Source organism: Eubalaena glacialis, chromosome 3 (assembly GCF_028564815.1).
Source record: "Eubalaena glacialis isolate mEubGla1 chromosome 3, mEubGla1.1.hap2.+ XY, whole genome shotgun sequence".
Lineage (NCBI taxonomy): Eukaryota > Metazoa > Chordata > Mammalia > Artiodactyla > Balaenidae > Eubalaena > Eubalaena glacialis.
In genome coordinates, this window is record NC_083718.1 from 174,556,818 (window position 1) to 174,570,500 (window position 13,683).

At 56.4% G+C, this 13,683-nt stretch overlaps 1 protein-coding gene across 1 annotated transcript; it reads left to right on the forward strand.

Annotated features, from left to right (window-relative positions):
• The first annotated feature begins 2,114 nt into the window (after positions 1 to 2,114).
• On the forward strand, positions 2,115 to 9,392 carry ZNF683 (zinc finger protein 683). Its single transcript, XM_061184046.1, is given in 9 exon segments — positions 2,115 to 2,228; positions 2,869 to 3,073; positions 4,459 to 5,153; positions 6,276 to 6,404; positions 7,407 to 7,701; positions 7,704 to 7,736; positions 8,257 to 8,298; positions 9,078 to 9,178; positions 9,270 to 9,392. Coding segments are annotated over 9 exon segments (1,737 nt in total).
• The last annotated feature ends 4,291 nt before the right edge of the window (positions 9,393 to 13,683 follow it).

Here is a 13,683-nt window from a genome sequence, read left to right on the forward strand (position 1 = left end):
TTGGAGCAAGGAGGTAGGAATGCAGCATGTGGCCATTTTGGCTTTTATAGTGGAATGTGCCTTCTGCCTCCCTCCAGACTCATGTGGGAGAAAGTTCCAGATGCTGGGCATCCAAAAAACCTGGCAAATACCTACATGGGAAACAAGAATAAGTAAAGAGTGGTCCCTGACCTTGAGATACACACAGACACGTAGGGGTCAGTTATATGGACAAATGATTATGACAGGACGTGACGGGGGCCATAGTGGAAGTGAGTACTGACCAGGGGCTGAGCTGGCAGAGTGATATGCCCCTTGCTTACAATGGAGAGTTCGAGATGTCCCTGTGCATTCCATGCCACCTGGGTGGCATGGCCAGGTGGAGTTTGAGGCCTGGATGGGGCTGCCACACTGGGCCAGACACTGCGGACGCACCAACCGGGCAGAATCTGTGTGAGGCCGGGGGGTGATGCACCTTCTCCTGCTCACAGGAACGATGAAATTGCTCAGTCTAAAGCTCTTTCTGGCCTAAAAGGTCTCCCTTTTGATATCGAGTCATGCCTTACAAGCATTTTGCTGTGTCTTTGAATTATCTCTTGCCCAGAGTGGGGGCCTCAGCATTCTATCTAAATTAGAGAAAGGATTCCCCAGAACCGAGAAATCAGAGATGGGACGAAGAGGAGGAAGACGTACTCGCTGCCTCCTGGGCCCCTGCTGTGTGAGCGGATTCCTGCTTTCTCCCCTGCCTCACCCTATGTTGCCTGCTCTTGTCTCTGCCTGTTCCTGTCCCTGCCACCACCGTCACTGTCTTCCCTGTCAACGTCACTGCTCGTCTCTGTCTCCGTTGGGCCCCCTTCCCCGGAAGGACCCCAGCTCCAGCCTCTGAGCCCTGCGCTGTCCCCCTCCTGCTCAGCCATCTGAGTTCTCTGAGAGCCAGAGTTAACCACCCCCACTCCATCCCAGCCCACACACTGAAATTCCAGTAGCTCCAGTTTACTGTGGCCCCAAGCTCTGGCAGTGTTGTCTCAGGTAGGTAAAGGCAGGTGGGCGGCTCGCCCTTGTCAGGTCCCATAGGGCCCCCGCCTGCCTGCCTGCCCCCACTTCCTATTTGTGGCAACTTCAAATGTAGCGCCTTCCTGTCACCTCTCACACCCACGGGGGCCTCAAACACAGACAGAGGCTGGCTGCCCACCTGCCTACCTGCTTCCTTCCCCAGCCAGAGGGGACTTCTGCCGAGCCAGGTGAAGAGCCTCACCTAGGCCGCCTCTCCTTCTGGGGTGTTCTGAGACCTGGGGCAGGTTGGGAGGAGTCAGGGAAGAGGGAGAGGAGACAGGGTTTTGGAGGAATGAGACACCCGCGTGAGGGTGCCAGGCTCCGAGGGGCACCAGGGGTTAAGGAGGGTTACGGAGGGGAAGGGGAAGGGCCTCGGGACACTTGCCGAGCTGCGTGGTCCCTGGGCTGCGCGGCCCTCAGTGAAAGCAGCAGAGAAGTGAGGCGCTAGCCAAGCAGACAGCTGGCACAGGGCAGCCTCCTGTCAGCCCAGTCAGGACCAGGGGACTCTGGGTCCACTCGCTCAGACCGCCCCTGCTGAGGAAGCTGAGCCCGGGAAGTCTGGGTGGCGGGACACTGGGGCTTCCTCAGCTGCCCAGAAAAGCTGTGTGGATGAGCTGGGGGGCAGGGGCGCCCCTCAGTGCGGAGCCTGTGGTTGGTAGAGTCTTGGAATAGCTTCTCAATTCCCTGTGGCCCTGAGGAGGTCTGGAATGTTTCCTCAGATCTCTGAGCTCACCTGGAAGTACCTCCATGAGGACCTTCCTCTCTCCTCTCTTCCCCAGGGATGGGGATCAGGCCAGCTCTGCTCTTTGCCTCTGATTGGCCAGTCTCCATTCAATCCTCTTCTTGCCCCTACCAGGAAAGCATCATTGGCTTTGATGTCATCGCTGAGAGAGTCCTATCACATCAGCCAGTCCAACCCTCCCAGTTTGTAGATAGGGAAACTGAGGCCAGGAGGGGCAGTGACTGACTCAAGGTCACACAGTGGTTTCCTGGGAGAGCCAGCCCTTGAAGACAGGCTCTTATTTGGAGGACCTTCACTGCTCACCTGTGACTGACCTGTCTTCCCAGCAGGTAGTGGGGGCATGAAGGGGGAACCCGCTCCAGAGTTGGGTTGTTGCCACAAGACTAAGCCCCTGGGGAGCACAGGAGGCTCCCTGTCCCCCCACTCGGACTTCCAGCTCTGCCAAGGCAATCAGGTAAGGTGCGGTCCTATCCCCAATTTTGAGGCCAGGCTGCTTCTGGAAGGTGGGGATGTTAGGAAGAAGTAGGGGGAAAATCTGAAGGGACCTAGATTCCCCTGGTCCTGAGCACCCCTACCCCGGCACATCATGGGAATGTGCCCTTGGAAGTGCCAGAGACCCTCTCCCGTGCCCCAGGGGCCCGACTCTCCTGTGAGGCATGGGAAGGGACAGGGCCATGCAGGAAACTTGGCTGTGTGACCGTGACCTGGGCCTTAGAGGGAGGAGGCTCAGGGCCCTCCTGTGGGGTACACAGTCTTTGATGAGGATTTTTCTCTCAGTTCACCTTGGCTCCATTCAAGTTGATAGTCTGAGGGTGGTCAGGAAGGAAGGGTAGGAGGAAGAACAGGGCTGAGTGAGGGGTTCTGGGGCAGGGGGAGGGTAATCCTGGGGGTGGACGTGTAAGTCCCTTGGGAACGCGGAGGAGGGAAGGGGAAACCATTTGAGTGACAGACATGGTGGAGGCGGGTGTATGTTGGGGGGTCGTCTTAGCTTCTCCTCCCCCTTTGGAAACCAAACTAGGGGTGGAACCATCCCCAGGGACTATCCCAGGGGACTCCCAGCCCTAGCTCCCAAGCCCCTTCCCCCTGCCCTCCAGGTCTTCCCAGACCTCAGGCCACTTCCAGACACAGTGGATGCCCATGGCCCGTCCTGTGCCAGCTGGCTGTGCCCCTTGCCACTGGCACTGGCCAGGTCTTCCCTGCTGGCCTGCCCTCAGGGCCTGGATGTATACCTGTGCACCCTGCAGTCGGCACCCCCGGGCACAGCCCTGCAGGGTCTCAGAGAGGATGCCTTGAGCACAAGTAAGCCCAGGGCACGGGGCTGCACCTTGGTGGAGGCTGGAGGTGGGAAGCACTGTTAGGTTTGGGGATGAGAGACATTGCGGACCCAGTGTCACTCGTGAGGACAGAGCCTCAAGCACGCGTTACTGCCACATTTTGAGCTGGAGCTCTGCCTGGGGGTGCGAGGGGCTCTCAGGTGGTGACACATGAGCAGAGGTGAGCAGAGGAGGTGGGCAGTGGTTTTCTCAGGCATGGGTATGGGATCTGGTGTAGGCGTAGCTATTCCCGGGGATTGAGAGTGGCGCTTTGTCTGCCTAGAACGTTTGAGCTAGAGGGGCCTATTTTATAAGACAGGAGCCCTGGGAGTCAGGGAGTCGGGGGTGGAGTCCTGGTTCTGCCCTTTCTGGCTCCATGACATCATGGAGGCCAGTTTCTTCTTCCACAAAAGTACAATCTCACTAACCTATGTTCTACATTTATTGCTTACGATACACCATTTCCTTATGTAACTCGACCTGGAGGGCAGGGACCATGCTGCTGTGTCCTTTATTTCCCCAGCACAGAGTAAAGCAGCTCAGTAAAGCTGGTTGAGTGAATAAATGAGGATCCAAGCAGACAATCTACTTTTTAATCTTTATACATATTTAGTATTTTACTTTATATCACTCCCAGTTTAACTCCTACCTTACTGGCTGTTGCACCTCAGTCTCCCTTGCTTGCTCTCCACTACTTACCTCCTAAGTCTTCCCCTGCTCAGGAACTCAGTCCAGAGCCGCCTCCTCATCCCTCCCCTCCCCTCTCCTCCCCTGTTCCCATTTCCTCTCTTCTCCTCTCCTCTCTCTTCTTTCCCCCCTCCTCTCCTGTTCTCTTTATCTAGAGTAGCAGTTTGATAGAACTTCCTGCAATTATGGAAATGCTCTGTACTTGTGCTGTCTGATACCATACCTACTGAGCCTTTTAAGTGTGGCTAGTGCAAGTGAGGAACTGAAGTTTTTACTGTACTTATTTTAATCAATTTAAATGTGTCTGGTGGCTACCATTTTGGACACAGCAGATCTAGGACCACCTTTTATGGGACCTCATTTGGGCCCATGGCACCCAGATTTATGTCTCCAGCTCAGGCTGCTCCATTAATCTCCAAACCAATTCACCCAACTGCCCACTTGACTTCTCCACCTGTATGTCTAATAGGTTTCTTGAATCGTTTTCTCTCTCTGAAATCATTATGCGCTGCACAAATTCTAGCCTCTTTTATTGGCAAGGGCAATTGCAGACCAGGAAAGCCCAGAGAGGGGAGATGCCGTGCAGGCTAGAGCCCTCTCTCAGCTCCGAGCCAGGCAGGTTGATGCAGAGCAGAACTTTACCCGAGTCTGTGCGGCCCTGACCGTCTTCCCTTTCCTGCTCAGGGCACCAGCCACCAAGGCGGCCTGCCGGCTCCTCCAATGGCGAGAAACTCACAGCCAAGTACCCTCTGAGCGGGGAAAAGATGGGAAGCCAGCTGGAAAGAGCTGGCGAGAGGTCCCCCTGCCCATCCTTCTCTCCTCACAACAGCTCTTCCCCAAACCCTTGGCAAGACAAAAAGAGCCCCAGTCCCTTGGCTTTCTGCTCCTGGCCCCCGCCCACTGCCATCTCCAAAGAATTCCCATCCCACCTCCGCCCGTTCTATCCCGCGTACCCACTTCTCCTGCCCTCACCTTACCTGGTCACCTGTGGGGGCCTACCTTCTGTGCAGTGTCCCCCCCTCTTCATGCTGCCCCAGAACACCTCCTACACCACCATGGCTGTGCCCAGCTTGCTGATGAATGTCTATGAGGCCGGGCACTCCAGCACCCGGGGGGAGACCCTGCACCCCTACCCAGGGGCCTCTCAAGCCTCTGGCCAAACCCAACCCTCCCAGGCCTGGAATCCAGGCTCTGCAGCTGCCAGGACCTACTCCACAGGGCTGGAGCGTGCTGGCTGGGCGGTTCCAGCAAAGTCGGCCCAGCCGGACTCCCAGGCGGGCTCTTCGGCGCTGCCTTATCCGCTGAAGAAAGAGAATGGCAAAATCCTGTACGAGTGCAACGTGTGCAGCAAGAGCTTTAGGCAGCTCTCCAACCTCAAGGTATCTGCCTCTGGGCTCCGTGGCTCCCCTCAGCATCCTTCAATGACCCCCCCTCCCATCCTGCTTCTGGAATCAAGGACCTTACAGCCAGAAGGAACGCCTGGGCAACCTCTAGGGCCTATGACCTTGGCTGGTTCATTTGGCCCCTCAGTTTCACATCCGTAGAGAGGAGTCCTCTCCACACTAAAAGACTGTCTATGAGATCCTCTAATTTAAGTCAAAAATAGGGAAACTGAGAAAAGATTTGCCCAAGGTTACCTTGATTTAATGGTGCAGTCAGGTCTTGATCTCAGTCTCTCAACATCTAGGGCAAAGCCCTTTCTTGAACCACCATCCTCTCTGATTCCCAGTTAAGCCTCCTCTTGTTTACTTATTTGAAGTTCATGTGGGGGAACAGGTAGATTTTAGTGAGTCTAGACCACAGACCTGACAACCGGCCTTTTTCATGTGGGATCCTGCACATCAGCGCTGTGCTGTAAACATCATTATAGGCATCGTCCAGCAGGGGGCAACCATGGGCACATCGCTGTGTATCAGCAAAGACCGGAAGCTAGGCGCGAGTTGGCACCTGCTGAAGTTGAGGAAAAGTTACGGTTACTGGAGAACAGCCCTTCTGCATCCTCTAGGGCATGAATTCTTAAACTTTAACGAGCCTCAAACCACCTGGGGAGCTAGTAAACATGCAGATTCCTAGGCTCAGCCCCAGAGATTTTAATTCAGCTGGTCTGGGGTGGGACCTGAGAATCTGCATTTCTAACACCCTCCCAGGTGATGCTGCGGGTCTGTGGACCATACTTCGAGAAGCACTGCACAAGATACATATATATATATATATATATATATACACACACATATATATACACACACACACACACACGGGGTACCCCTCACCTGGCCTGCTGACCACAGCCATCTCCCCTCTTGCAGGGCAGCAGAGAGAGTGAGGGGACCCTGGGGAATGGTAGACTGGCCTTCAGGGAGGTGATACAGATGCAGGGGGATTGAGAGGCCTTGATGCCAAAAGGGGGCCCTATGGGGACGTGGGTAGAGATTTGAAGAGGATCCCCGGCCCTGCTGGAGGGCTCTGGGCAGTTGGCAGCATTTCTCCCACACCTGGCTCAGGTCCATCTGCGTGTGCACAGCGGGGAGCGCCCGTTCCAGTGTGCCCTGTGCCAGAAGAGCTTCACCCAGCTCGCCCACCTGCAGAAGCACCACCTGGTGCATACCGGGGAGCGGCCCCACAAGTGCCCGGTGAGACCATCCTTCCCCTCCCCTGTCCTCCTGCAGGCTGCCCCTGGGGGATGGCACCCGTGGCCTCCATTCCCCAACCATCCTGAGCAAGTGGAGACAGGACAGGAGGCAAGGGCTGGGGGGAAGAGGGAGGTGGAAGGGAAGGGCCAGGACGTGATATTGGAGGTCACCCCCTGGGCCTGGAGGGGAGAAAAGAGATGTATGTTTGTGGGGGGAGAAGAATGAAGTTAGGGGTCCTGGGGATACCCATTGCCTACTTCCCAGCATAGTTGGAGGAGTTAATGCTATAGTGTGTGTAAAGTATATAAACACTACTTATAACATCAGCTCAATGTTAGCTCCCTCCCTCTTTGAGCCTCACCATGTCCCTTGGGAGGTCAGAAGGGCCCAGACTCTTTCCCTGTTTTAAAGAGGCAGAAATGAAAGCAGCATAGTGGTTATAGTCCGGGCTACCTGGGTTCAAATCCTAGCTCTGCCTCCAACTTGCTGTGTGAGCTTTGGCTAGTGGCTTCACTTCTCTGAGCCTCTGCGTTTTCATTGTAATATAGGAGTAGTACTTAGTCCTGCTTCTCCAGAGTCCTGGAGAAGACTAGTACACGAGAACAGTTCCTGGCATGTAGCAGCTCCCAGTAAATGTTAATTATGCCCACTGAAGCTGCAGCCCCACGCATAAGGGTTCTATGTGATTATCTCATTCAGTCCACCATACCTATGAGGTTAGGTATTAATACTCTCATGTTACCAATAAGGAGAGCAAGGATCAGAGAGGGGAAGTCACCTATACAAGGTCATGCAGGGAGTAAAAGAACCAAGATACTAACCCACTCTGACTGGCTACAATCTGCCAGACACTGTGGGTCCCAGGGAGGAATCATGGGGGGAAAGCTTCCAGGCCTGCATTACAGGGAGGTGGTAGGGGGGTATTTTCAAGATGGGGAGGGGGAGCAGAGATCCTGGGTCAACCAGGTGGGCAGAGCTGACGCCAGTGCCCATTCCCATCAGATGTGCCACAAACGCTTCAGCAGCTCCAGCAACCTCAAGACCCACCTGCGCCTGCACTCAGGGGCCCAGCCCTTCCAGTGCAGTGTCTGCCCAAGTCGCTTCACCCAGCACGTTCACCTGAAGCTGCACCATCGGCTGCATTCACCACGGCCCTGCAGCCTTGCTCACACCCACCTGCCCCTGGCGTCTCTTGCCTACCTTGCCCGATGGCACCAGGGGGCACTAGATCTTGTGGTGGCCCCATCAGAGAGGCAGATAGACTGGGACGTGGACAAGGTCAAGGTGTCCTCAGCATCCTGGGGAAAGCAAGGGCAGCCAGCCTGAGCAGTGGTGCCAGGACTGCCCCCGGGAGGGGGCAGGGGCAGAGCAATTAAAGGATTTTCTCTATGATGAGTTGAGGTCTCCTGAGCTTCAATAGTGGAGGGGGAGGTCACCATGTATTTGCCAGACTTCACACCCCACTCCACCTGGCAGTTCAGGGAACACAGCCAGGAAGAGACTATGCTACCCACCGCGCGGGGTGGGTGCCTGCAGCCATCTAGACTTCACACCCCACTCCACCTGGCAGTTCAGGGAACACAGCCAGGAAGAGACTATGCTACCCACCGCGCGGGGTGGGTGCCTGCAGCCATCTACTCTGGCTGGGTTTGAGTTCCACTCTCCGTTTGGGACCTATCTGGGACCAGCCGCACCATCTCAGCTCGTTGATGGACAGTCCAGCCTTCCAGGTCGCTGCAAGGTGCAGACCGTGCTGCCAAGCACAGGACACACTGCTCTCTTTTCTGAACAGATGTTCCAGCACCTGCCCAGATGCCTGTCTGCTGCTTCCCGCAACGTTCTTGTCTCACAGTTCCTACGTGCCCCCTCAGCTGGTACTCCCTGCCGTGGTCAGGTGCGGCATACTCCTCCCTCTGTACACGCCAGGATCTGAGCTCCCTGTGGGAGAGGCAGGAACACAAGGATATCAGTGTCCACTCATGACCCACAAGCAAGATGTCCCCCTGTGTGTCAGGACCAGTCATCACAGAGAACAAATGGCTAAGGAGGCACCAAGCTCGGGGAAGGGGTTGAGGTCCTACAAGGACTGCCGGCAGGGAAGAACTGGCAGAGAGCCTGGGGAACTGGGACCCTCCTGATGGTCTTTCTTCCTGCAGTCCCAGAGGATCCCCCAATGTGCAAGGTATGCCCCCCCGAGAGTTAAGAGAGGTAGCATCAGGTGGGAAAGGGTACTGCCCTTTGGGGGTACAGGAGGCCCAGGTTATAATCACAACAGTAGCCATTATTAAATCATAATAGCTGGCCAACTTCCAGCAGGGGTCGCCGTTCGCATCCCTGTGGGTTTCGGATAGGCTTCCCCACCAGGGGAAGATTCCCCCACAGGCGAGATTCCCGCTGTGTCATAGGGTCTCCAGGACCGAGAGAGAGAACTCTCATAAGGGTCCACCATGGCAGGGTAAGGGCAGGGTCGGCGTCGGTCCCCACCAGTATCGAGGTCTAGGTTCCAAGCCCACCTGTCACCCTTTTGACCCCGCCCAACATGTCAACCAATCAGGCTAGCTCCCCCAATCACGCCCATTCCCGCCCCTGGCTCCGCCCCTGCGTTCTAGCTCCTCCTTCTCCGGGGGGGCGGGAAAGACCCTTGGCTCAGTCCAGCCTCCTGGCCCGTTCTAGCCCCAGGCCCTTCCTTTCCGGCCTACTTTGTGCAGGCCCAGCTTGAAGGCTTCCAGCACCGGGACCCGGTGGGTCCCTGGCGCTTCCGGAGGCCTAAAGAAGTAGCGCAGACAGGGCCAAGAGCTGCAACGGGGCGGGGGTGGGGGTGGGGGAAGCAGGGGGGGGTGGCCTGGGTGGGGACGACCCCTGCAGAGCACACCCCCTGCCCTGGGGCTTGGGCAGCATCTGGATCGGTCCTCACCCCGCGCCCGCACTGCGGGCCGGGCGCTGTTTGCTCAGGGGGGCGGGCCGGAGGAGGCGTTTCTCTGTAAATGAGCGGGATCCGGGTGGCCCCCGCGGCCCGGGACCGGTCAGGTGTCCTGACGCCCCGAGCCTGGGACCTTGCCCTTGCCATGGCCGAGCGGCGCGGGGGCCTGGGGGCCCGCCTGGCTCGCCGCCTGGCCAGGCTAGGGGTCCGGAGGGAGTGCAAGGGGAAGCCGATACCGGAGGAGGCCAGATCCCGGGATAGGTGAGGGGTTTGGAGGAGGGCCGCTCGGGGCGCCCCTGGGCCCAAGGGTGTGGGTGTGTGTCTTGGAGTGTACCTGATGTTCAAATATCCTGTATGAGTGTCTGGGAGCATAAAAATATACCTGTCGGTGTACCACGATTTTGGTTATGTGGACTTTATATTATAAAGTTCCTGTGCTTTTATAAAACTTTACAACAAATTTGCAATTTCCTAAGTCTGGCAGGTGGCATGCCAGGGAACTCCTGATTTTCTCTCCAGAGATAGTTGAAAGGCAAATATGGTGGCTCCTCCTGCCCCTGTGGACTTTGATTCTCTCATCACAGGCCAGTTTAGCTCTGGTCTTCACGTCCCTTTGTCATGAGTATGACAGGTTCCTGAGTTGGCTTAGACTGCACTGCATTCGCCCTTAAATGCCATGAAGAAGTTTTCCCCCTGTCATCTCAGATTGTAATAACATTAAACTTTTATTTGTCACTTGCTTGGTACTGTACCTGGATTATCTCATTTAATCCTCACAGCAGCCAGACAAGGCAGGTATTTTGTGTGAGTCAGATAAGGAAATGGAGGTCCAGAGAGGTTAAGTCACCGCCCCAGTCACACAGCTGGGAAGTGGTGGGGCTGGGACACAGGCTTAAGCAGTCTGACTCCAGGGCCCACATCCTGAAGCACTGGGCTGCTCTGTTGCTTGGAGAGATTTTGGGACTGCAAGCCAGGGGGCCAGAGCTCTGTCCTAACCCTAGATGCCACTGGCCACGTGACCCTGAACAAATTGCTACATCTCTCCTAGCTGGTTCACTGTTACTTGATGTCTGAGAGGAAGGGAAAAGGCTCTGTGGGTGGCCAGGCTGAATGGCTGGGAGGGGCATAGCGAAGAGGACCCCAGTAGCTCACAGGCCCTGTATCTGCAAAGAACATGGCGTGTGCTCTCAGGCACGGGGTGTTTGTGTCTCTGTGCAGTGACTGGGCAATTTGTTCTGATCTTATCATGACACGGCTGTCTCCAGCCTGCCCTGGGAGGAGTGGAGGCAGTCGTGGTGGGGCCAGAGTGAGGGGAGGAGTTTGTGCTGCTCTCTCACACAAAAGAGAAAGGAGGGGAGGGCCTAGCCACCCTATACCTGGAAGCCTGGATGGCCGGGGGTGCCCACACCCTGCCAGTGCCCTCCCTGGAAATCACACCCCCTCCCTTTACCCTGTCTGGCAGGAACCTGCCCTATAGGCCCAGAGGGCACTGCTCCTCCCTTTCTTTCCCCACTTGAGAGGAGGCAGGGCTGCGGGTGAGTCAGGGACAGGGAGGGCAGGGTAGGGACTTCGCATGCTCCTGGGCCAGCGTGATGATACATCCCATGTGTGCACTTGGACTTGGTTCTCACTGGCTGTGGGAATGGGACTCTGGCCCTGAGGCACAGGCCTCTGCTCCCTGCTGATTGCCTGGAGTGGGGGGCAGAGTGTACGGAGGGGGCAGCCAAGGCACTTCCTCATCTTGCCCCCATTAGCATGGTGATGCCCAACCAACCTTTGGAGTGATACCATCCTAGTGTCTTAACTCCAAGGCTCACTAGCCGTGTGACTCCAGGCAAGTCACTTTACCACTCTGGACCTCAGTTCCTTACCTGAAAAATGAGGACAATAATATCTACCTTTTAGGATTATTTGTGAGGCTTAAAGGAGATTATGTAGGCCTGGTACCTAGTGCTAAACCTGGCATAGGGTGGGCCTCAGCAAATGGCAAGCTTTTGAATTATTAGGGTACTGTCCCTTTTCTGTATTCTGGCCCTGATACAGGCCCAGGCCCATCCCATCCCTGTCTCTCTGTCTCTGGAGGTGGAGTGGACAGCTGGGGGAGGGAGCAGAGAGGAGGCTGCTGCATAGTCCTCTCCTGCCCCGCAGCCCCGCGCCCCCGAGATTTCAGGTGCTCATCCTGCCTGTGTGGGCCCTGAGAGAAGAGGTGGGAGAGCCACCAGGTCCAGTCTGGGGGTGGGAGAGGAGGAGGCTACTTCATTCCTTTCCCTGTGCTTCCTTCCCAGGCCCTGGGGTGGCCAGAGCTGCCCTGACCTGGCCCAGGGCCAGGGCAGCACCAGCAGAGTCAGCCTCAAGGTAGGAGAGAATACAAGGGTGGGGGAGTGTAGGGGAGCAGAAGCTCTGGGAGGGGCTGGGCCGGGCCTGAGAACCCTGACTTACAAGTTAGGCAACTGGAGTTCTCTCATCCCTCCTCTGCCACGGATTCACTGTGTGACCCTGAGCAGATCACTTCCCACTTCTGAACCTCAGCTTCCCCATCTGCAAAATGCGGACAGTAATGCCTCTTAGGGCTGTTGTGAGAAATAACGTAAGAGATGTAGAACCTCCAGTGCGGGGCCTAGATGCTCAGAAAACAGCTTCCTAATGTTGGGGCCCCTGGGGGAGGCATGTAGGGGCAGTACCTGTTCTCAGGACCCCCTTTCCACACTCCCTCCTTTAGCTTGACCTTCCCCATCTTTGACCCCTTTTCCCCACTTCCTGGCATGGCCCCCAGGGGTGACGCTGGGCCAGTGGCTTAACCTTCTGCCCGCAGTTTCCCCATCATCAGTGGGGACCCGAGCCATGGATTGGACAGAGACAAGGTCCCCCACTCCCTACTCCCTGGAGGAGCAGACGGCTTCCTCTGGAGGTGGCTCAAGCAGCCATGTGTCTCTCTGTGATCCTGAATACTATCAATAATTACTAGCATTTAATTGAGTACTGCTGGTACTCTGCATGGATTATCTCATACAATCTTCACAGCACTCCCAGGAAGCAATATTTTTATTATCACGCCCATTTTACACATGGGGAAACTAAGATGCAAGAGGTATTGCAGCTAGAAAGTAACAGAGCTGAGAATCAAGCCCAGCTTGCCTTGCTCCGGGCCCCCAGATTAATGATCCAACCCTCCTGTTTCTTGAGATGTTCAGCCTCTGGGGAGTGAGAGGCTGCATCTATTTCATAGATGAGTACGTTAAGGCATTTGGGATCAAGGGCCTCTGCTAGGAGGAATTTGACCCCAGATTTGGCTCCTCTGTTGCCAGGGACACAAACCCATCCCTGAAAACTGGTGTTTTGGGTGGCAGTGTCCATTTGGGTCCGTGGTCCTGAACCCTCTTCCCTCACACCCACAGCTAGGCTGGGCCCCAGGGGAAGACAGCGGACAGAAGTCAGTGTTGTCCCACTTAGGCGAAACCGCTTTCCAGGCTCCCTCTTGTCCCAAGAACATCTCTATGCCCAAGTACCTCCTCCCAGATGTGTTTGGGAATCTCGGGCTGGGAGGGTACTGGGGAGTTGGCTGCAGGCTCTCTGGAAGCCAGGAGCGGGCAGAGGCCACGGGCATTTGTGGCAGGCATGCCCACAAAGCCCCTAATGCCCAGGGCAGCTGGTACCAAAGGGCTGGAGGCCAGAGGATTCCTGGGAAATCAGCAGTTGGCCTGAGAATCAGGAGCCCTCACTGTGTGACTTAAGTCATGTCAGTGTCCACTCTGGGCCTCACCTTCCTCACATGCAGAATGGGAAGGGGTGAGTTGAATGCTGAAGGGCCTTTCCAGAGCTCTGCCTCTTTTTCCAGATCTTGTGGCCTAAGAGGCAGTCTCTCCTTAAGGCAGCTCTGCTTGGTGTCAGATCTCTGCTCAGCTTCTTCTGTGACAAGGAGGGCAGCCGGGGTGTCAGGAGTACCCAGGAGTCAGGGGAGCGATGCTGTCACCTGGTCTCTGCTTCTGCTTTCCCTCAGGCACAAGCCCAGAGCCTCTCAGAGTTGGACCTTTGGGCAGGGAGCCGTGGCTCCTGGCTTTGGAAGCAACGACACAGCTCAGGGAGGTCTGCTGAGCCACTGGGGCGCCTACAGAGGCCAGCAGTGGGCAGTGCCTCTGACCTGGCTAACTATGCCTCTGTGGGGCCAGAGAGCCTGGCACTGGCGGTGACCTCAGCAGAGCCTGCTGGGACCAGGTGTCCCTCATGCCCACCACCAGCTCCTGGATGTTTGGAACAAGGATCTCCAGGCTGCACCTCCCTGCAACCCCCGTACACAGCCCCGGAGATTCCTCTGAGGCCTGAGCCACCCAGCAACCTGGAAGACGTGCGGCCCCGCCCAGC